Genomic DNA, 19,889 nt, shown 5'->3' on the forward strand with positions numbered 1-19,889 from the left:
TGAAATATTATGTGAGCTTTGTGTAAAGCTGTGTCATCCCACTCTGGGTTTTGAGGGAGGTGAATCTCTTTTATACCTCAGAAATGCACAAGTGCCATCTGGGCGGCAGTGCGGGGTGAAAAAAGGCACCACGGCATGTGGCTTAGAGGAACCCAAACAAATGCTTTACTAAGAGCTCACTACTTAGATGTCAAGGGCGAGCAATCACAAAGTTGTTGACTCACAATGAGTACTCCTGTAACTGGTGAATGGATCAAACTAGGGGAAATGGCTACGAGTTTGTAACCCTGTAACTCATAGGAAGAAAGGAGAAGAAAGAAAGATAGAAAGATAAGAAGATACAACAGATATATCACCATCCGTCATTCTGTCTAGTAAGGTTTTTTCCAGTGTGCTGTCTGTCTCTGCAGGCTTTCAGCCTAAAGGTCCTGGTCAGGGGGTGGTGGGTCGAAGACTGTGTGGTGTGCTTTCACCCTTTTTATAACGTCCTGTCACCCAGAGCCCACCCTTGGGGTGGCAAGGTACAGTTGAGCGTCTGCACTTGCTGCAGTTTGTTGTTCTAGGGGGTTCTGGGATCCACACCAACAGTCAGACATTTCAGAGAGTTCTGGAATGGGGCTGGGGAGAGAGCTTCTTCCAGGAAGCTCTGGTGGTCAGTATATGCACAGAGCAGCTGCTGGAAATATACCAGTGGCAGCAAGCCAGAGAGCAGCGGGGAGAGTGGGATGAGCTGCCATCCCACCTGCACTGGTCATGCTTGCCTACCACAGGACTCCATCCTGAGTTGTTTGACACGCTACAAGGGATGTTCCATATACCCTTGCAGGTCACCGAACAGTCTCTGGCAAAAAGCTAATAGTTAGGTCCAACTCTGAAACGAACTGCTGTGCTGAACTGAAACAGAAGATGCATAATACCTTGGAAGAAAGATGGGCAGTCAGACTAGATGATCATTGTGGGTCTCTTCCAAGGAAAATATTCTGTTCTGTTCTAGTCTTTTCTCAATGTCTCGTGTCACCTCTCTGCACTGTCTCCCCCCACTTTCAAGGGCAGTAGAAACTAACGACAGTTTGTAGCTTACAAACCCAGCCCTTTTGCTAGCTGTTTGGGTGGGCTTGACATGAGTTATACAGGTGAAAAATACTTTGACAAGTGCAGAGATTCTGGATTGTAACTGGTCCGTCTGTGAAAGGAGCTCTAGGATTTGTATGTGACTGGGGATGGAAGTTGGAGAACTGATGAACTGAGCAAGGGATAGAAAAATTAGTGTTCCCCAGTGAACAAACACACACACACTGGAAGTGTGAGTTAGGGATGTACGAATGGTTGGTGCACAAAACAATGGCAGACTGCCCCATGCAGTGCCTCACTTGGATGTGTCTGCAGTCTTGGAAGCTTGACTACCCTACGTTCTCCTACAAATGGACCTTGAGCTTGTTTGGAGGTTCTAGCAGGGGAGCGCAGCTACCGTATACCCTTGACCGATGAACGGTACGTCTCTATCGGGGAAGGTCGTCCTCTTCGACCGAGCGCGCAGCTTCGGGAGGGACGCACATGGAGCGGTGAGGGAGGAAGGGGACACCCGCCTAGCCAGCCAGATCAGCCGAATCAACCCTGGCGATCAATGGGGTGACAGATGTCGCAGCCAGATCGCCCTCACATCCAGCATGGGTAGCTGCCCGCAGCGCTATATATGGCTCACAGCCCTCACCGCCTCAGCATCACGGTGAATCTCAAAGTCTGCAAATTCAGCAGCAGACAGGTCGGAATTATCTCTCTGCAACTGAAAATGTTTGAAATAATATAATCCAAAGTCTTTACAGTTATTGTTCTTTGTTCCTTTTTTCTCCCAGAAGGCTGTGCGAAATATGCAGAGTAGCGGCTCCCGATTGGGCAGCGCGGGGCCGGGGCTGGTGCCGGCGGGGCTGGTGCCGGGGCTGGTGCCGGGGCTCGCCCGTCGCTCCTCGCTGCTCGCCCGTCGCTGCTGCCCTGCCGGAATCCTCCCCGCTCCCTGTGTGAGTCGTGCCGGGCTCCGTGAGTTTGCTTTTCCCCTCGCCGCCCTCGTGTCCTCTGTCTCGCTTGGCTCTGGGCGGGGGCCGGGGCTGTGCGCTGGGCGTCTGGTCAGGCAGTGACCTCCCTGGTGACAGGCTGCTCGTCCGGGACTTAGCGAGCGCTTGTGCAGGGAGTGTGTGCTCCCGCATTTTTCGTCTCTTGTTCAAGAGCTTGCTCTGTACTGCTCCTTGCTTCCAAGCCCTCCTCCCACCGCCAAGTTCTTAGCATGGTGGCTCCCTGTTTAAGAGCGTGAACCGTTTCTCGTCTTGTGTCCATGAAGAACTTGTCAGGAATGGAAGGGGTGGGAGTTGTCCTGGGAGGCTGCTGCCTGACACTTCGAGTAGGGGACTTTCCCTCCAGGCTGGTGTTACGTGATGCTGGGTAGAAAAGAGCAGCTGCTGCTGGGCCGAGGGCTGCTGAATGCAGGCAGTGAAAACCAGGCTGTGGCGTCTTGGATCTGCAGGACATGCCAGGCACAGCTGGTCTCCTGGACCTGTTCACCAGGGCTTTTCTGGTCTGTGTGGCTAGCATAGGAGTAATGCCTTCTTGCACATTTATTTATGGCCCCTTTGTCTCTGTCTTAACCCAGGTGACCTTCATAAATCACAAGGGCGTAAATTCCCATATTTTTTTCCAAAGCCCCTATTGCTGTTGAAATACCAGGCTGAGGAGAGTGGCCAGCAACCTACCTGTGGCTGCAGCTCCTGGCTGCAGATTGCCACTTTCGCTCCTTCTGGTGAGAAGAGCAGGGAAGAGAGCAGCTCTTTGCCCTTTGCCTGTCCCCCAGTGCTCTTTTTCCTTCAGATTTCAATTCACAAGTTGAACTTTCTCTTCCAGAATTTGTGGCAGGTTCAGTCTTAGGAACCAGAGTGCTACAGCTTGTTGATGCCCCTGTATTTACAGGGGTAAGGTACTCACCTGTTACTTCAAGTTAAAAATCAGCTTTCCCTTTTTTTTTTCCCTGTGAATTTAGCTGTATTACAAGCAACTCTTATTTAATTCTGTTCTTTCTTGTAGTTGACACTGATGCTTTTCTTTAGACTTATTTTCTGATTCTCATGCACCTTTATTAGCAGTATAGCTAGTACTCAGCAATGTTTGAGTTCCCAGTGGCTTACCTAAGAAGAAATGGAGGCCCCTATGCAGGCACGAAGGGCTGAATAGCCTGGCTTGTTTGAATCCCGTGGTTGGATGTAGTCTCATGTTTAGTGTTCTGTTTTCGTGCCTGTTGGCTAACAAGCAGATTGCTCGCTTCATGTGTGCTCAAGGTCTTTCAAAGGACACTCTTTCCCTCACTTATTAAGGAGCTCTTGCAACATTGGGAACTGTAGACTATTGTTTGGGTGCCAAAAACCTCTTTTCCAGGAGTACGTGAACTGTGGATTGGAGCAACAAGAAATCTCACTAGGGAGGTCTGCATATGAAATGCCAGTATGATGAAATTTGATGCTCCTTTGGCTTATGTCTCTACAGTGGAATCCAGTTCCTGCTGAGACATAAACACTAGTCTATTCAAAAAATAACAATTAATAGCCTTGTTTATGAGGCCATTTGAGAGCTAAAATGCTGCTTGCAAAGCATGGTGTGTGTGATCAACTGAGAAGTCTATAAAGTTTTGCTTAGCAACAGGGTTTTTTAATAGAAAGAAATGTGACCAGTAGAAGGATAAGTAGTGCAACAACATGGATCTTTGTATTGTAATTTTAATTATTACAGAAGAAACTGGTCGTTCTTTTGGAGTTTCTACTAGTTCCAGATCACATACCTGGATAACCACAGCTAGAAAGAAAACTGAGAGGCTTTGCAAACACATTCCCATACTTCACTTAAGTATGCGTAGAATTAATGTTTAGATACTTTGGGTATTCTCTGATACAAGTACTGCCAGATTTAAAAATCCTGTCTGTTGTCTCTTCTCTTTGATTGAAACTTGGCTTTCAGTGGTGATTGAGTAACTTTGGTGCTAAAAATTACATTTTCTAAAAGTTTTAAGGATTTCCTTAGTGCTGACTTAATTTGTTTTTCTGTTATCTCCTACTCAGCAACTTGATGCTTAGTTTTCCTGAATTTTAGGGGAATGAAAAGACTATTAAATACTGTGACTTGACTGTGCAGCAGTAAAACCAGATCATTTCAACTGAAACTTGACTGAAATATTTTGTCCAAAATTAGCTAAAATTTTAGTCGTGCGAGTGACCTGAGAACCATTATTCCAGCCACCCTCAGATTTTATCTCATTTTTAACTTGGTATCTTCTATAACCGTTTTAGGTAACAGGAAGTTTGAAGTCATGGCTGGAAAACCAAAACTTTACTACTTTGATGGAAGAGGGAAGATGGAGTCAGTTCGCTGGTTGTTAGCTGCAGCTGGGGTCGAGGTTTGTTGCAGTGGTTTTAACTTCGAGCCGCGCGTTGCTCAGCTTCTCTTGGAGGCAGATCACAGGCTATTAACCAAAGCAGAAAAGGCATCCCAAGACCTAGTAGTAAATGAGCATTGGCTATTCGGTATAGTTAAACACTCTTTAGGCACACAAAGTATGGCTTCGAGTTACACGTCTTCTGAGCAGTGAGATTGTAAACCCATTTCTTGCATAATGCGAGAATGCATAATGCTTAATTAAGCATTTGATTACTGACCCAGAGCTGTTGAGCTGAATGATAGATGTATTCCTGGCATAACAAGTATTATCTGTGCCAAGTAAAGTAGCAACAAACCTACTTTCTGTAGTCTTTCTGTTTTCAGTTGAATGCTCACACAGATTTTATTTTGCCCCCCGCTGGCTGCATCCTCCATATCTGGAATGGAAGGAATCATGATGTATTATTTTCCTTTTATGATGCTTTAAAAGTTTTATCTGTTCCAGAAATGTGAAATGACACTCCTTTCCTCTTCTTTCTCATTCTCTTTTGTCAGTTTGAAGAAGAGTTTTTGGAAACCCGAGAGCAGTATGAGAAGCTCCTGCAAGGTGAGTTCACATGAAACCTCAGGAAAAGTGTGACCAGACTTAGTCTCAGAGAAGACGTGTGAAGAGAAGACTTTGAAGAGAGTGTGGGAGTTTCTTTCCACACAGCGGAGAGGGAGTAAAATGGAGAGCTGTGAACAGCTGCAGATGCTGATTTTTTCCCTGTATGTGAACAAATGCAGTTGAAAACGGGTTGTCTTTCCAACCCAGAGAGTTTCCCAGGCCTTTGAGTTGCTCTGTTCTCCATTTGTCTACATGTCTCACTGTATTCGGTTTGTGTGGCAAGGTTTTGGTAACAGGGGGCTACAGGAGTGGCTTCTGTGAGAAGCTGCTAGACGCTTCCCCCATGGTCTGACAGAGCCAATGCCAGCTCCAAAGCCCCAAGGACCTTCTTCTGGCTGAGGCCAAGCCCATCAGCGATGGTGGTAGCGCCTCTGTGATAACACATTTCAGAAGAGGGAAAGAAAAAAACCTGCACATTTGCAGCCAGAGGAGTGAGAATATGTGAGAGAAACAACTCTGCAGATACTTAGGTCAGTGAAGAAGGAGGGGGAGGAGGTGCTCGAGGTGCCAGAGCAGAGATTCCCCTGCAGTCTGTGCTAAAGGCTGTGGTGAGACAGGCTGCCCCCCTGCAGCCCATGGACGTTAATGGTGGAACAGATATCCACCTGCAGCCCGTGGAGGACCCTGTGCCGGAGCAGGTGGATGCGCCTGAAGGAGGCTATGACCCCATCAGAAGCCTGTGCTGGAGGTCCTGGCAGGACCTGTGGACCCATGGAGAGGGGAGCCTCTGCTGGAGCAGGTTTGCTGGCAGGACTTGTGACCTCGTGGAGGACCCACACTGGAGCAGTCTGTTCCTGAAGGACAGCACCCGGTGGCTGGGACATTTGCTGTAGCAGTTTGTCAAGAACTGCAGCCTGGGGGAAGGACTCGCGTTGGAAAAGCGTGTGGAGGACTGTCTCCTGTGGGAGGGGCCCCACAGTGGAGCAGGGAAGAGTGTGAGGAGTCCCTCCCCTGAGGAGGAAGGAGGGGCAGAAAAAAGGTGTGATGAACTGACCACAACCCCAATTCCCCATCCACCCTGCACTGCTGCGGGGCAGGAGGTAGAGAAAATTGGGAGTAATTTGGACCTGGGAAGAGGGGATGGGTGGGGAGAAGATACATTAAATATTTTGTTTTAGTTCTCATTACCCTCCTCTGATTTGGTTGGTAATAAATTAAACTGATTTCCCCATTGTGGAGTCTGTTTTGCCTGTGACAGTAATTGCTGAGTGGGCCCTTATCTTGGACCCATGAGCTTTTAATTGTATTTTTTCTCCCCTGTCCTGAGGAGGGGAGTGGGGCAGTGATAGAGCAGCTTTGATGGGCACCTGGTGTTCAGCCAGGGTCAACCCACCAGGTCTCACAAACTTAACCTGGGCTTCAGTAACTTGCAGCAATGTACCCTAAAACTTAATTGAATATCCTGATTTAGCTTAGGATACTGGTGGTAAGGGAGAAATTAATGAACTGACATTTGCTTCAACTGTATTTTAAATAATGGAAGAGGATTTTTAAAAATGTATTTAGAATTAGACACTTTTTACTCAGTTGACATGTTTCTTGTGATTGTCTCAATTTTGGCGTAAAAGCTGCTATACACAGTCCTGACTGCAACTTCAGTTATTATTTTTTTTAAAAGCAAGGATATTAATAAAAAATAATTGTATTCTTCAGTTTTATTTGTCTGCACCACTGTAATTTGTTGTTTACATGGAAGAACCCCAGTTTAATATAATGACTACCCATAGCAAGCTCACTATGAAAGTAATGATCTTCTGAAGACAGCAAGATATCTGATGTGAAGTTCCTAGATCCCTTAGAATAATGTGTGTCTTTCCCTTTAGGTGGATTCCTGCTCTTTCAGCAAGTGCCTATGGTGGAGATGGATGGAATGAAGATGGTGCAAACTAGGGCCATCCTCAGCTACATAGCAGCAAAGTACAACCTTTATGGGAAGGACCTGAAGGAGAGAGCCCTGTACTGTAACAGTACTGATCTTAAAATTACTGTAGCAACTTAGATATGTCTAGAATTAATTGCATACTTGCACAGCTAGAAAATTGCCTGTGTTCGTCAGTGATACACAATGTGCAGTGAGCCTGACAGGCCACATTTAGGGGTAAGCCAACTGATTGGTTCTAATTCAATTATTTTCAATAATGTCAATAATTCAATATTTGAGGCAGGAATAAAAGGGCTTTAGTAAAAGATTAATACAGCCTGACACAGGTATTCAAGAGGTGACTGGCACACTTTTGTAAACAGAAAACTTTGGAAAGCAATGGTTAGCGTTTAACTCTTGGCTGCAAAATGAGATCTGTCATTCTGTCTGTGATTACATAATGTTCCACAGCGTGGAAGGTTCATGGTTTAGGTCTTTGGGAGTTGGGGAAAGAACAGCTACAAGCTGTTGAAAAACTTCTGGTTTCACAGGAAATTAAATCCAGGTCTTGATATGTCTGTGAAGGCAATGAAACATGATTGGGCTATCGCAATATGTAGCCTTTAAATGTCTCTTTCCTATAGTTTTTCAAAAGAAGGAAAACTAAAGGTCAACATCAGTAAAAGCATCTAACTTCACAGTAAATTGCCATTAAAGCATGCAAATTATTGGAAGAATTGCCTGAAGCAGGTTCAGTGAAATAAAAAAAAAATCAATATTCACACGGGAGCCTCAGTCACAGCTTATCAGCTTATTTCTGTTGTTAATAGCTTGTATTCCTCTTCTTTCAAACAGATTTCACTTCCATCAAGGTTTAGATTTGGCCTGGAGCCTGTTCCTGCTTTCAGCAAATATAAATGATGTGTATTTTTAAATTTTTGTCTTGGGAGGTGAAAGGAAGCACCAGTGTCTCCAGAAAGGCTTGCTGTGATGAGGTTCAGGTTTAAGTACTTTGGATAGCTGGTCTTCTACAGTGTGCAAGCACAGTTTTGGAAGACCAGATAGATGCAGGCGAGAAGCTGGCAATCCATTAAGGTTTGCAGGATTACGTGATAGCTCCTTATTGGACATAACATGTTTAATCATCACAAAAGATTCTTTTTTTACAAGCTGTCACCTGACAACAAAAACTGCAGTTAGTCTTACTGCACAGCAGGAACTCAAATCTCTTAGGACATAGAATGGTTAGATTACTTTGTTAAATTATTTTACCAGGTACTTTATTCACAGAATCACCTTGATTGGAAAAGACCTTAAAGATTAGTGAGTCCAACCATCCAACTACTCATATTCATGAGGACTTACTTTAAATTTGAGTCTTGCCTATGCTACAAAACCTGATGTCAAAGCTCTGGATAAACAGATAAAAGGGATGATCTGAAGAACTGCTGTAATAATAATGTAGCTAGATTTATATTTTTTTTAACTGCAAAAATAATTTTCATGAGGTGGGTGGAAAATCCAGCTTTTACTATCACAATACAAATCTAAGAAAACTCTGCTTATGAAGGTGCTTTGTTGTTTAAGGTTTTTACTTGCTTTGGTTTAAAGGATTGATATGTATGTTGGAGGAACTGATGACCTTATGAGCTTCATGATGATGTTCCCATTCTTATCAGCTGAGGATAAAGAAAAACAACGTGCTGTTATAGTTCAAAAGGCAACAAGCAGGTATTTCCCAGCATATGAAAAGGTACGTAGGAGAATAATTTCCCTCCATTGTTCTGGAAGGATAACAATGGGAACACTGGGTATTCTACCAAACGCAGATGAAACAGAAAGGTGTCAGAACAGTACTTTAAACAAGGACACCATACTGTCTGCAGGCTGGAGAGAGAAGAGGGAAGTGGGAGGTCAGCTCAGTGTGAGACAAGTTGACTGGGTTAAATGCAGAAGTTCCTAAGTGAGATTTCATGGTCTGAGCAGCATCAGCATTCAGACTGAAGGGTCCAAGGCCCTTTAGCTCAAAACTGTTACAATCCAATGAATGTGTAAACATAGCTATTAAAATAGCAATTTCCTGGTTTTAGGCAAAATGAAACTCTGTAAGTTGCATTGCAAAGGCAGTGCCATTTTAGAATAGCTATTTTTCAGCTTTGTACATCTATACATTTTTTTAACCACAGTAATACCCATCTGTCACTGCTGCTTCTAGTCTGTGGCCTGCTGCATGGGCTGTAGGGATCCTTGCTATTTCTCTGACTGATCCTTTGAGAGATAGGACCCAACGGGTGCTCCCAGTGGAAATTACTGTATACAGACAGGATGACTTGGCAGAAATAGCTGCTTTTCTGTTTTAATGTCTAAAGGGAAGATAGTTTCTTTAATACCATATCTCTTAGAGATGGCTGCCAGAGTTCATTCAGTCCTAGATTCCACTTGTTGTATCCTAGCCCCAGTGCTTCACACTGATTACCTCTCTTTTACATTCTGTATTTTCCCATTGAAGCTGGAGCTACACATAGAGAAATTCAAGATTTATTAGGCTGGAAAGGAGTGAATACCAAGGAGGTGTCTAACCCTGTAGTCCAGAGCATGGGGTTGCCTGGGGCTGTAGGAAGGAAGGGTAATGCTGGGATCCTAGGTTGCTGTTGTGAGGAGTGCTCATAGGTATCCTGTAAAATGATCAATGACTGCAGGCACTGGGCACATGTCCCCCACACTAGTAGTGTCCCTAGATGCATGAAAAAGGTGAAAAGAGGAAGCACTAAGTATTGTCAAAGAGGATGTGCCTGTGAATTTTGAAAACATCAACCCCAGCTGGCTGTTCACATCTGAATGTTTTTCTTCTAGGTTTTGAAAGACCATGGGCAGGACTTTCTTGTTGGCAACCAGTTTAGCTGGGCAGATGTTCATCTTCTTGAAGCCATTTTAATGGTAGAAGAGAAGAAGTCAGATGTGCTGTCAGGATTTCCTCAGTTACAGGTGCCTTACACTAACAATGCACTCATATGGCTGGAAATGTGATAAATGATCTAGATAATATTTTATTTTCTTGAGGAACCCCTGTACAGATCTGAATAAATCCATCCCCCCTCTTTTTTTTTCCTCCTCTCACCAGTTCTGTGATGGCTTTAGCAGAAGATATTTTCTGGATCACTAGAAGTGATTTGAGCAAAGTACACATCTGAAACTACAAATAACTGTTTCCACTTCACCCCATTTCAATACAAGACAGAGGGTTGTTTTATTACTGTTTGAAGTAACAAGGTTGGGGTCAAGGGAAATACAATTAATTCATGGCTAAAACTGTAATTCCTGTCATGCTTCCACGTAAAACTCTTTAAAGGACATTACACAGATCAGTAAAAATGTTTTATCTTGTGTTACTTTCTGTTCTTTAAATACCATGTACTTACTTTTTACCTTTCAGGCATTTAAAACGAGGATAAGCAGCATCCCCACAATCAAGAAATTTCTAGAGCCAGGAAGTCAGAGGAAACCTGTTCCTGATGATAAATATGTGGAGACTGTCAGGAGGGTTCTCCGCATGTATTATGACATAAAAGCAAATTAGTGCCTGGCTGAAGGAATGGCTGTTCTTGGCCTGAGAGAGCTATCACATTGCACATGCATGATTAAACTGCAGAGGGAAGGTGAAGGGGTGTTCAAAAGGAGTTTCAATGGGCAATGTCTCGTGTTCTCTCTTACAAAATACAGTAGGCAGGTATCTTTTGTAACACCATACTACTAGCCTATATTTTCCCTTCATTCTTCTTAAGATTTTTCTGGTAATTTTAAGCAAGTAAAATGGCAGCAAGCATGCTGTCTTCCTGGAGACTTTTTGAAAGAGATGAAAGCAGAAAGGAAGGTGATGTGGGTTGCTGACTAACAATGTCAACTTCTGCTACTTCTGAGACCTTTCTTCTCAGCTCCAGATCAGATTTTTGTATGAGAATTGCTTCAAATTCAGGCCTTTACTGTTCTTAATATCACTGTAGGCAAACAAAACAAGTGGCTTTTAAAGAAAGAAGGAGTGTGTTTCTCTTGCCAGCTCTACTGGAAATTAGTGACTTGTCTGAAATGTCAGCATCATCCCTTTATAACTAAGCTGGACTTTAATTACTGAATTAGGAAACAAAGTGACTGACAAATGGTGGTTTTGTGTAACTGCTGTATTTAGAGTATCTGTTCTAACCAAATAAACTTTTTATGTGTCATGTTGTTGTGTTGTTTCATGAATGAAAGTTGGGACTTGGAAACTTCATTTTTACTTTTCTTAGAGGATAAATTCTTTATACTTGGTATAAGGGGTTAACAATGGGATCCTTGTTAACCCATATGCCTTATGGAAAGGCATTTAATTTGCATTTATAAACCAGAGGAGGGAAATGTGAAGGGAAGGTAGTAAACCATCACACAAATGCTCCTATATAAGGTCTAATATCCACCAAACTAAAAATTTTTTATCTTTTTTTTCCTTTTTTTTTCTAATCTATGGTTTCAGCAGATCCCTTGACAAAGGAATTTCAGATGTTTTAAATCACTTTGATAAATGACATTAAACTTTGAAAAGCTGCTCTGTAGGGGGTTATCTTGCCCCTATTTCCTATATTTCTTATCTGTTATTTATAGCTCTATATTAATTATATAGTTTATAAAGAAAGACTTGTGCTGAATCCCTAATGGTATTGTTCTATTCCTTTTGGCTATGAGTTGAGAAATAAGATGCTGCTTGATCCTGGAATGCAGTGAACATTCATCTCATATTTGATTAATGAGTTCCCCACTTGAGAGTTCATCAGTGTCTCCAGCTTCAAGGTGACTGAAGTTCTCAGCACTACAAATACTTCCCCTAATTGCCAGGAATGCAAGGTCTATATTGACCCACACTGGCTTATCTGTCCCTGCTTTCCTGATGTCAACTGCAATTGCAGTTTAGTCTTTGGTTTAATTTCAGGTGCTTGTATTTTGGTAGGTTGCAGTTAATTCGAATGCAACTTTAGTATTTGGGTGTGCAGCTCTGCAGGTGCAAAAGAAGACCCAGCTATTTCTAGGGATTTTGCAGATCTCCTGCATGCTTCTTGTGCACATCTTCATACCTTGAGTATAGCAACAGTAACCAAAAAAAAATCAAGATGCCAAATTCAGGCAAAACTAGTCAGACCAACCAGCTGGAGGGTTCCTAACACTGCTTACAACAGGCATTTGACAGATTTTCTATGCTTAGTGGAGAGAGAAAAAAATCCCCTGCAAGGGCTATACTTTATTTCTGATTTCTTTACTGTGTACCCTATTCATAGTGAATATTGAGGCTGTGGTTTTACAGCCAACTCTTTTAAGGCCTCTCCACCCACACCATCCTCCCTGCTTTACTTGTCTTACTATTTACAACATAAGCTGAGCTAGTTAAAAATTCCAGACCTTTTATTTTATGGGTGATTTTTTTTACTGGTTCAGACAATTAATCATGGGGTCAGCTAGACTGCTGGTGCCAGCACAAGTTACACAGCAAGAGCAATCAGGTGGGAGCCACAGAGGAGGTATGACCACTTTCTTAATTGCACTCCTTTCAGCTGTGTAGATCAGCTTATGTGATTATAAAACTACTGCCAAAATGTACTGGATACACGAGTACAGCAATTAACATACTCTTACAAAATAACTTTTTAAAAGTGATTTTCACTTAGTGAATCACTTTCCTGATCTCCGAGAGGATCATCCCTATGCTTGCTATACAATATGTGTATCACTACTGCCGTACTCAGGCACAGACATACATAATTTAAAAAATTATATTTGAAGGTAAGAATTATTTTTTTTTACCTCTGTAACATTCACCTTTAAACAACGTCTTCTTTCCTGGCCCATGCTTAACAGCATGCTGTATCTCTGTTCCAGGGCTGTGGGAAAGGTGGCTGCCTGAGGTCATCTTTCTTGACTCACTTATCCTGTTACCTTTCCAGTTTGAAGGAAAATTTCTGTAAAGCAGAGACCAGTCTAGGAAGGCAATATCATCGAATCATAGAATAGTTTGGTTTGGAAGGAATCTTTAAAGTTCATCTTATCAAACTGCCCTGCAGTGAGCAGTGGCATCTTCAACTGAATCAAGTTGCTCAGAGCCCCATCCAATCTGAGCAGGGATGAGGCTTCTACCACCTCTCTGGGCAACCTGTTCCAGTGTCTCACCACCACTCTCATTGTAAAAATTTTCTTCTTTATTTCTAGGCTAAATCTGCCCTCTTCTAGTTTAAAACCAAGATGTCTAACAATCATGAACACCTTATAGCGGATTTTGTTACCTTGTGTCCTACCATGCAAACCAGTGTCCTGTTTTCCCAGCCTGAGGGAATATTAGCTCAAAATGATCAAAGGAGTGTGCATTTAGTGCTTGGGCTCAGGCTGCTAGATGCCATCTTTTTTCCTTCTGTCAGCAGCTGGTGGTGGGGTGACCTTGGTTGGCCGCTAGATGTCCACCCAGCTGTTCTCCCACTGCCCCTCCTCAACAGGACACGAAGAGAAAGTTAAGATGAAAAAGCTTGTGGGTTGAGATAAAAACAGGTAAATAGCATACCAGTTGTCATAATAGGCAAAACAGACTTGATTTGATGACAATCGATTTTCATTTGTTGCCAACTTATATAGAGTTGGATGGTGAGAAACAAAGACAAAAACTTAAGCACCTTCCTCCCACTCCTCTTCTTCCCAGGCTCAACTTCCCTCCTTTGTTCCCGACTCCTCTGTCGCCTTCCCTCCTTCTCCTCTTGGTGTTCACAGGGCTGTTTCTCACAGTTTTTCCCTCACATTCTGGTGTGCAGTGTCTTGCCCCTTCTTACATCTGTTTCCCTGAGGCACCACCACCTTGGCTGAGGGGCTCAGCCATGCTCTCTTTGGAGCTGGCTGGAACAGGCTGTGTTCAGCACCGGGCAGCCCCAGCCCCTCCTCACAGAGACCCCCCTGCAGGCCCTGCTGCCAGTGCTGGGGCACCTGCACCCCCTACAGCAGTAGCTGGTTTTTTATGGAACAAATAACTTTGTTCCTTGGCTGGTTTCCAAATGGTCTGTGGGGATTATTGGGACCTGCTGGTGGCCTTGGAGCTAGTGCTTGTGTGCATTGTCTATTGCTTTGAGGGTCAAGAATGAGGAGTTCCATTTCAGAGGAGGTGTGGAGCCACTGGACATCAGGTCTCTGCCTGGGCATTGCTGGTGGAGAGCAGTTCTTGGTGGCTGCTGGGAGGCTGCACTTGGCACCTGAAATTTGGAGTTGCATTAAACCTCAGTCTTGCTCCTAGGAAAAGCTCTTCTATATCCTATTTCCTGCGGGGGAAAATCTCAGCTGTAGGCTCCATTTCAGCAATGCCAAGAGCTGTAGCTGTGGGGAGTGAATTAAGAGTGAGGTTACTTTTTTCTGTCCCCAGATGGAGCCCTGCTCTTTCAGCAAGTGCCCATGATGGGTGAAGATGGTGCAGACAGCAGCCACCTTCAGCCATACAGCCCGAAAAATACAGCCTCTGTAGGAAGGACCTGAAGGACAGAGCTTGGTACAGTAACTTTAAACCTCTAAGCTCTAGCTGCCTGCTTCTGAACTATGACTACTTTTGTAGTCAACGGGAACAAGTAAGTATTGCCAGACGAAAATTTATCTGTAAGGAGCAGTTAACCTCTTGGCATCTGACTGAAAGCATGTGTGGAGGCCACCTAGGAGTGCAGGGCAGAGACCAGACAAATATTTATACATATCTCCAGTAGTCCCTTCCAGGCTTTGACCTGTAAAACTTCCTTTGTTAGTGTCTGTTGAAATTCCTGATACTGCAGCCTGTGTTTGTTGCCTCTCCCCCCTTTCACTGTGTTCCTCCTCTGAGGAGAGGCTGGTCCTGGTCCCTCTGTAACTACATACAAAATAGGTGAAGACAACAATTAGATTCTTGGCACTTGAGTATTTAACATTTTTATCAAGGGGCTAAAAGGAAAATCAGCACAGTTCACAGTAGATAAAATAAAAACTAGTGACAATAGGGAAGAAAGGCAAAATTCAGTGATCTGAATCAGTATGTGCACTGGGAATGAATAAACAAGATGCATCTAGTGTAGCTAAATTCAGTTTACCTCAATTACCACTGACAGGAGAAGCAGGAACTCAGAGGAATTGAAGCTGAAGGACATGGTGAATAGTTAGACATATGCCACCTCCCAGCATGGCACTGGCATGCAAAAAAGCTAATGTGACCTTGGCATACAGTGGGAATTTTCTAATAGCTTGGTTGTGTAACTCCATGTCCAACTCTGAGATTGACCCGTGAAGTATTTACCTATAGGCATCACTTCTTAATCCTAATGCAGAACTGGGTGCGATTTTCTGGTTATGCTGCAGGTTCCAATGTGTTTATGCTGCTTGCACTACAACTACTGCTTTTCATTTCAGAGCAGTTTCTACACTGCAGCAAAATAATTCAATCTCACACCTGGAAATGTCATCCAAGTGAAGATGGAACAGAAACGTTGTCCTTTCTGGCAAGAGAAAAAGAGCTTCACCTCATCCTTCAGTGTTAGATGCCATAGCTTAGCATATATGACCCCAGCTGTGCCAGCCAACTCGGAAACAGATTAGTCCAAGATCATCCCTCCACTCACTTTCTCAAGGAAGTAACTACCTTATTTAAGTCTTGCTATTATTCAGCAGACAATTTTGCTGTAGAACTTCACTGAAAGGATGATCTGGGAGAGAACTGTTTGTTCTGGATTGCTTTGAAAACCTGCTTTGAAAAATTAATTATGAGAAAGTTTCTTTAAGAGGGGGTGCACAGAGACAGCTTTGAAATGTACAGCGTAACTCTCACACTTTGCAGAGTATTACATTGTATAAGTTCTCACAAAGAAAGTATGCCCACACAACAACAAAAACTGGAGTTTGTGTGCCTTATCTTTAATTAAACAAGCACACTGTTTATTTGTGTAGTGCCATGGCACTTTCTTGCTAATAGTAACAGGTGCTAATATGAAGAGTTGCAGGGCTGGGGCTGGCAAATGCCCGTCTCCAGGATCCACGGGTCATTTTTACCCTACAAAAGAAACAGAGTAAGACTTCACAAGCTGGATAGTGTCATGGTGCTCCTTGAAGCAAGAGGGATGCCTCTGCAAGCCAGTCTGAAGACAAATGTATAGGTTTGGGCCCTAAAGACTGATACGTACTTTCTGCTTGTTCCCGAGTAGGAGATTAGGAATCTCAACTTCAGCAATGAAATATAGCCCCACTAACACTTTTCTAACATGAGTGTATTTAGTGTGTATTACTCATTATAGCATTATTACCTTGTATACAAAGACCATGCAGTTTCAGCATGGCTCTCAAGCACACCAGAGCCTTTTTCAATACCCTTGCTAAGGCAAGGGCAGTTCAGCTCTATGTATACCTGCATTCAGTATGACCTCCCACTGGGCAGGCTGGTGAAAAGAGGCTTATGTATGTGTAAGATGTTGCCTTTGTGATGTGAGCGCTGAGGTCTACAGCTCTGCAAACTAGCTGGGCAAGATGAGCCAGATTCCTATTCCAGTATCAAACTTTCATTGAAAACCTCTCCTTGAGAACAAGGCAACAAAAGCAACTGCAGGTTTGTATCTGGTCCAGTGTACATATGACTAACCACCTATCTTTCTTTCCACTTTTAATATATCCTATACCATACCTACAGTTTCTTCTGATCATTTTTTATTTGCACTTTTTATGGAAATGTAGCAACTGTTGTACATGTGCCATTTTCAAAACTGTCCAGGGATGCAGAAATAAAACCTGAAGTGTAAGTTTAGGTCATGAGTATCTCTACCAAGTCTGTATCAGAGCAAAACTGAGAAAAGTCATTATTTTTTTTAATTCATGTGAACCTTTTTCCTCTTGAATCAATGTTGTTACAATCTTTCATGTCTGTCAAACTTCTGTGGGCAGAAGTCCATCAACTGATTGAAGCTATCTTGGTAGCAGAAGAGGTAATATCTTCCACTGTCTTTGAGTGTCCTTTTCTGCAGATAATTAAATCAAATATTAACAAACCCATATTCATTACAAGTTTTGAGGGACATAAGATAAAATGCTTGGCAGTTTCTTGCTCTCTTACAGAATGCAGAAGTAATCAAGTGAGTATCAGGAAATACAGCCAACAAAGTACAATACAAAGAATAGAAAATTAAAAAGTAGAGCTGAAAAATGCACATTAGAAGTGAATTACAGTCCAATTTGTTTAAGAAATTATTAGATAAATCATTTTTTTATGTGTTTGCTCCCAGTAAGAGAGACAGAGAAGAGCTTTCATCTTCCTTGTCTTATAATAGAAGTGGAATAAGACACTCAATGAAATGACAAGCAGCAAAATACAAGCAAAGAAAGGCAACATTTTCAGACTAAGATGGTGGAAATAATTGTTAGAGGACATCAGTGAGGCCAGGAATTTAAAAGTATGAAAGTGATATCAAGGGTATAATAATAAATGCTGTGAAATCTTGAAAGATATTGAATCTTCAGGGGTTTAGCAGCTCTCTAGTGTTGAAATATTAAATTGTGAAAGGCAGGTTATCCCACTGCTCATCAGTGCATAATTTTATACCTTGCCCTGTAGACTTGTACCATCTGACTTGCACCTACTTTTCTCTGAGGTTGTACCATCTTCTACTAGGAAACTGCTTCCTCCCTTGCCCTCAGCCCTGAGCTGCCACCCAATGAAGTTGACTTCATAGGCTTGTGTTGGCTTGTCGTTAGAACTTTTCACATCCCTTTTATTAGAGATTGCATTGTTTTCAACTTTAGGCTTTAGCAAGATTGTTGCCACAATCAGAAGTTCTTCCAGCCTGGCAGTCAATGAAAGCCACCACCAGATGAAGAAGCTGTAGCAATAACAAACAGATGTTTTTTAACAGGAAATTAGTTTTACTTAAAATTTGATTTTTGCTCTTCTAGATTGGTACAATCTTGCACATGCAACATGAACAAATGAATCTCACGCTGAAAACATAATTAGAGAGCAAGCCAAGTTAGATTTTACAAACTGCTGTATGTTATCTGAAAGAAAGGTAAATCACAAAGTTAGAATGTTGTTGAAGAATGGCTTGAGCAGCAGGACAAGACAGAGAAGTAGAATAATAGAGAATAAGGAAGAACCCTGAAAACTCTGTGTGTATGTTACCATATAGAAGGTGGAGCATGTAAATAGAGCTATCCGATGATATCATGACTACTCAATGAAATCCCTACAAGTAGTTTTGGAAAAGGGTATAAAAGTAACACTGTATATTAAATAAATTGAAGCTTGCTTTATCAATCACATTGATTCTGGACTGCTTGCTTCCCTCGCCACTGGCAGAATGTTACTCATAAACGTCATTAAAACCTGTACATCTTACAGTTTTGAACATGCTACCAGACAGTGAATAAAGAGTATCTTAAAAGTGGGATAGTCATAGATTGTATAACTAATGTGTCACTAATGTTGTTTCATTAAATCTTCCTATGATGACAGATCTCTGTAAGAGGGTTTAAGGGAAGGAGAGAATATTTGCATTATAAATTAGTGCTGAAATCTGTATTAGGGTTATGGAGTCTTATGAAAATTCTGATGAACTCCAGGGAAACATGAACTTCAGTGAAAACAAAACTGTTTTATAAGAGAAGAAATGGACTTGTGGACAATAAAACCTATTTCTTCTTGTCTGAGAAGTGTAAGTAAATCTGGGATTATTTAAAAAGGACCAAAAGAAACAAAATATATTTTACAGGATGAGAGATTATTTTCATTTTTTTAAAATAATCAATTATTTTCTTTCTTTTATTGAAAAAAAAAACAACAACCCTTTTTATAGGGGGAAAAACCCCAAATTGTAATTCAGCTTTATAACTGATCAACATCAGATAAAAATAGGATTGAAATTTCTGCTTTACTTCTTTATACTCTCTTTTTAAAATAAAAAAAAATATATTTAAACCTAAGATTAGATTATTATTAGTCTTATTTATAGCAATGCACATAAACTGAGAGTCTTAAAAAGTTTCACAGCAGACACCAGAGACAAAACAGAGGAAACATGCACAAGTTTCTATCAAAACAGGAAGTTTTTTTCAGATAAAAATTTCGCTATGAAATTTTTACTACTGGGGTTATTTTTCAGATGGTTTTGAAACCTTGATCTTGCCTATCTCATGTCTATATGAATCAGCCTTTTTACCATGTTGAGATGCTTAGATCAATAAACACAAAAGGATCCAAATAATAACAGTCCTTAAACTGTCCTTGCCAGCAGGACAATGGGTGTAAATCAGAAATAACATTACTGTTTTCAGACTTTTCTGTGCATGTGGTCCTGATGAGTGCCAAACAGCTTCTAGAAATATGTGAGGCTCAACACAGGCTTGGTCAACCTGCAATTAGTTTTATATCCTGTCCCCACCTCCGAGACGATGCTGCTGGAAGCTGGAATCAGGCATGGTCCTCCGAGCCAGCTGCTTAAAGGTTTGTGAGGATTGCAGGCAGGTACATTTCAAGAAGACTGAATTTGTCTAACCTACAATGCATATCCACAGGGCACAGTGGGAACCTGACATGCCAGGGCATGGCATATTAAAACTACTTAAAATCTTCCTATGCCCAACCCAAGATCTCTGAAGCGGTACCTGGGCTCCATGCCAGCTGCCTGAATGCTCAGGGGTGTGGGTTAACAAGTTATTTTTAAAAATAAACTTATTTTATTTTCTATTCTAGAGGTTTACAAGACAGCTAGTGAAGTTATAGATAACAGTAACCTCACTGATATATTTAGATACCAAAGGATCTTTATCATTACATTATGAAAGGCTGTGCTGGGGAAAAAAAGAAAAAAAAAAAAAAAGAAAAAAAAAAAAAGAGAAAAAAAAAAGAGAACAAGGGGAAAAGACTTTGTGGCAAACAGGAATGTGTGATATAGGAACAAGAGT

At 42.1% G+C, this 19,889-nt stretch overlaps 1 protein-coding gene across 2 annotated transcripts; it reads left to right on the forward strand.

The window, feature by feature from the left end:
- The first annotated feature begins 1,904 nt into the window (after positions 1-1,904).
- Positions 1,905-11,158, forward strand: LOC127382141 (glutathione S-transferase 3). Of its 2 annotated transcripts, none has more exons than XM_051613341.1 (7): positions 1,905-2,015; positions 4,323-4,429; positions 4,966-5,017; positions 6,901-7,033; positions 8,550-8,691; positions 9,792-9,923; positions 10,372-11,158. In XM_051613341.1, the coding sequence occupies exons 2-7, from the start codon at positions 4,343-4,345 to the stop codon at positions 10,513-10,515; spliced, it is 690 nt and encodes a 229-aa protein (XP_051469301.1). In that variant the 5' UTR covers positions 1,905-2,015; positions 4,323-4,342; the 3' UTR covers positions 10,516-11,158. The 2 variants fall into 2 exon arrangements, with proteins under 2 accessions (XP_051469301.1, XP_051469300.1); XM_051613340.1 differs by having other exon boundaries at positions 1,907-2,034.
- The last annotated feature ends 8,731 nt before the right edge of the window (positions 11,159-19,889 follow it).

Source organism: Apus apus, chromosome 3, assembly GCF_020740795.1.
Source record: "Apus apus isolate bApuApu2 chromosome 3, bApuApu2.pri.cur, whole genome shotgun sequence".
Classification (NCBI taxonomy): Eukaryota; Metazoa; Chordata; class Aves; order Apodiformes; family Apodidae; genus Apus; species Apus apus.

Coding starts and splice junctions, on each gene's coding strand:
- LOC127382141 (XM_051613341.1), top strand. CDS start 4,343: ATGGCTGGAAAACCAAAACTTTACTACTTTGATGGAAGAGGGAAGATG. Junction 4,430..4,965: donor TAGCTGCAGCTGGGGTCGAG/GTTTGTTGCAGT, acceptor CTCTTTTGTCAG/TTTGAAGAAGAGTTTTTGGA. Junction 8,692..9,791: donor ATTTCCCAGCATATGAAAAG/GTACGTAGGAGA, acceptor TTTTTCTTCTAG/GTTTTGAAAGACCATGGGCA.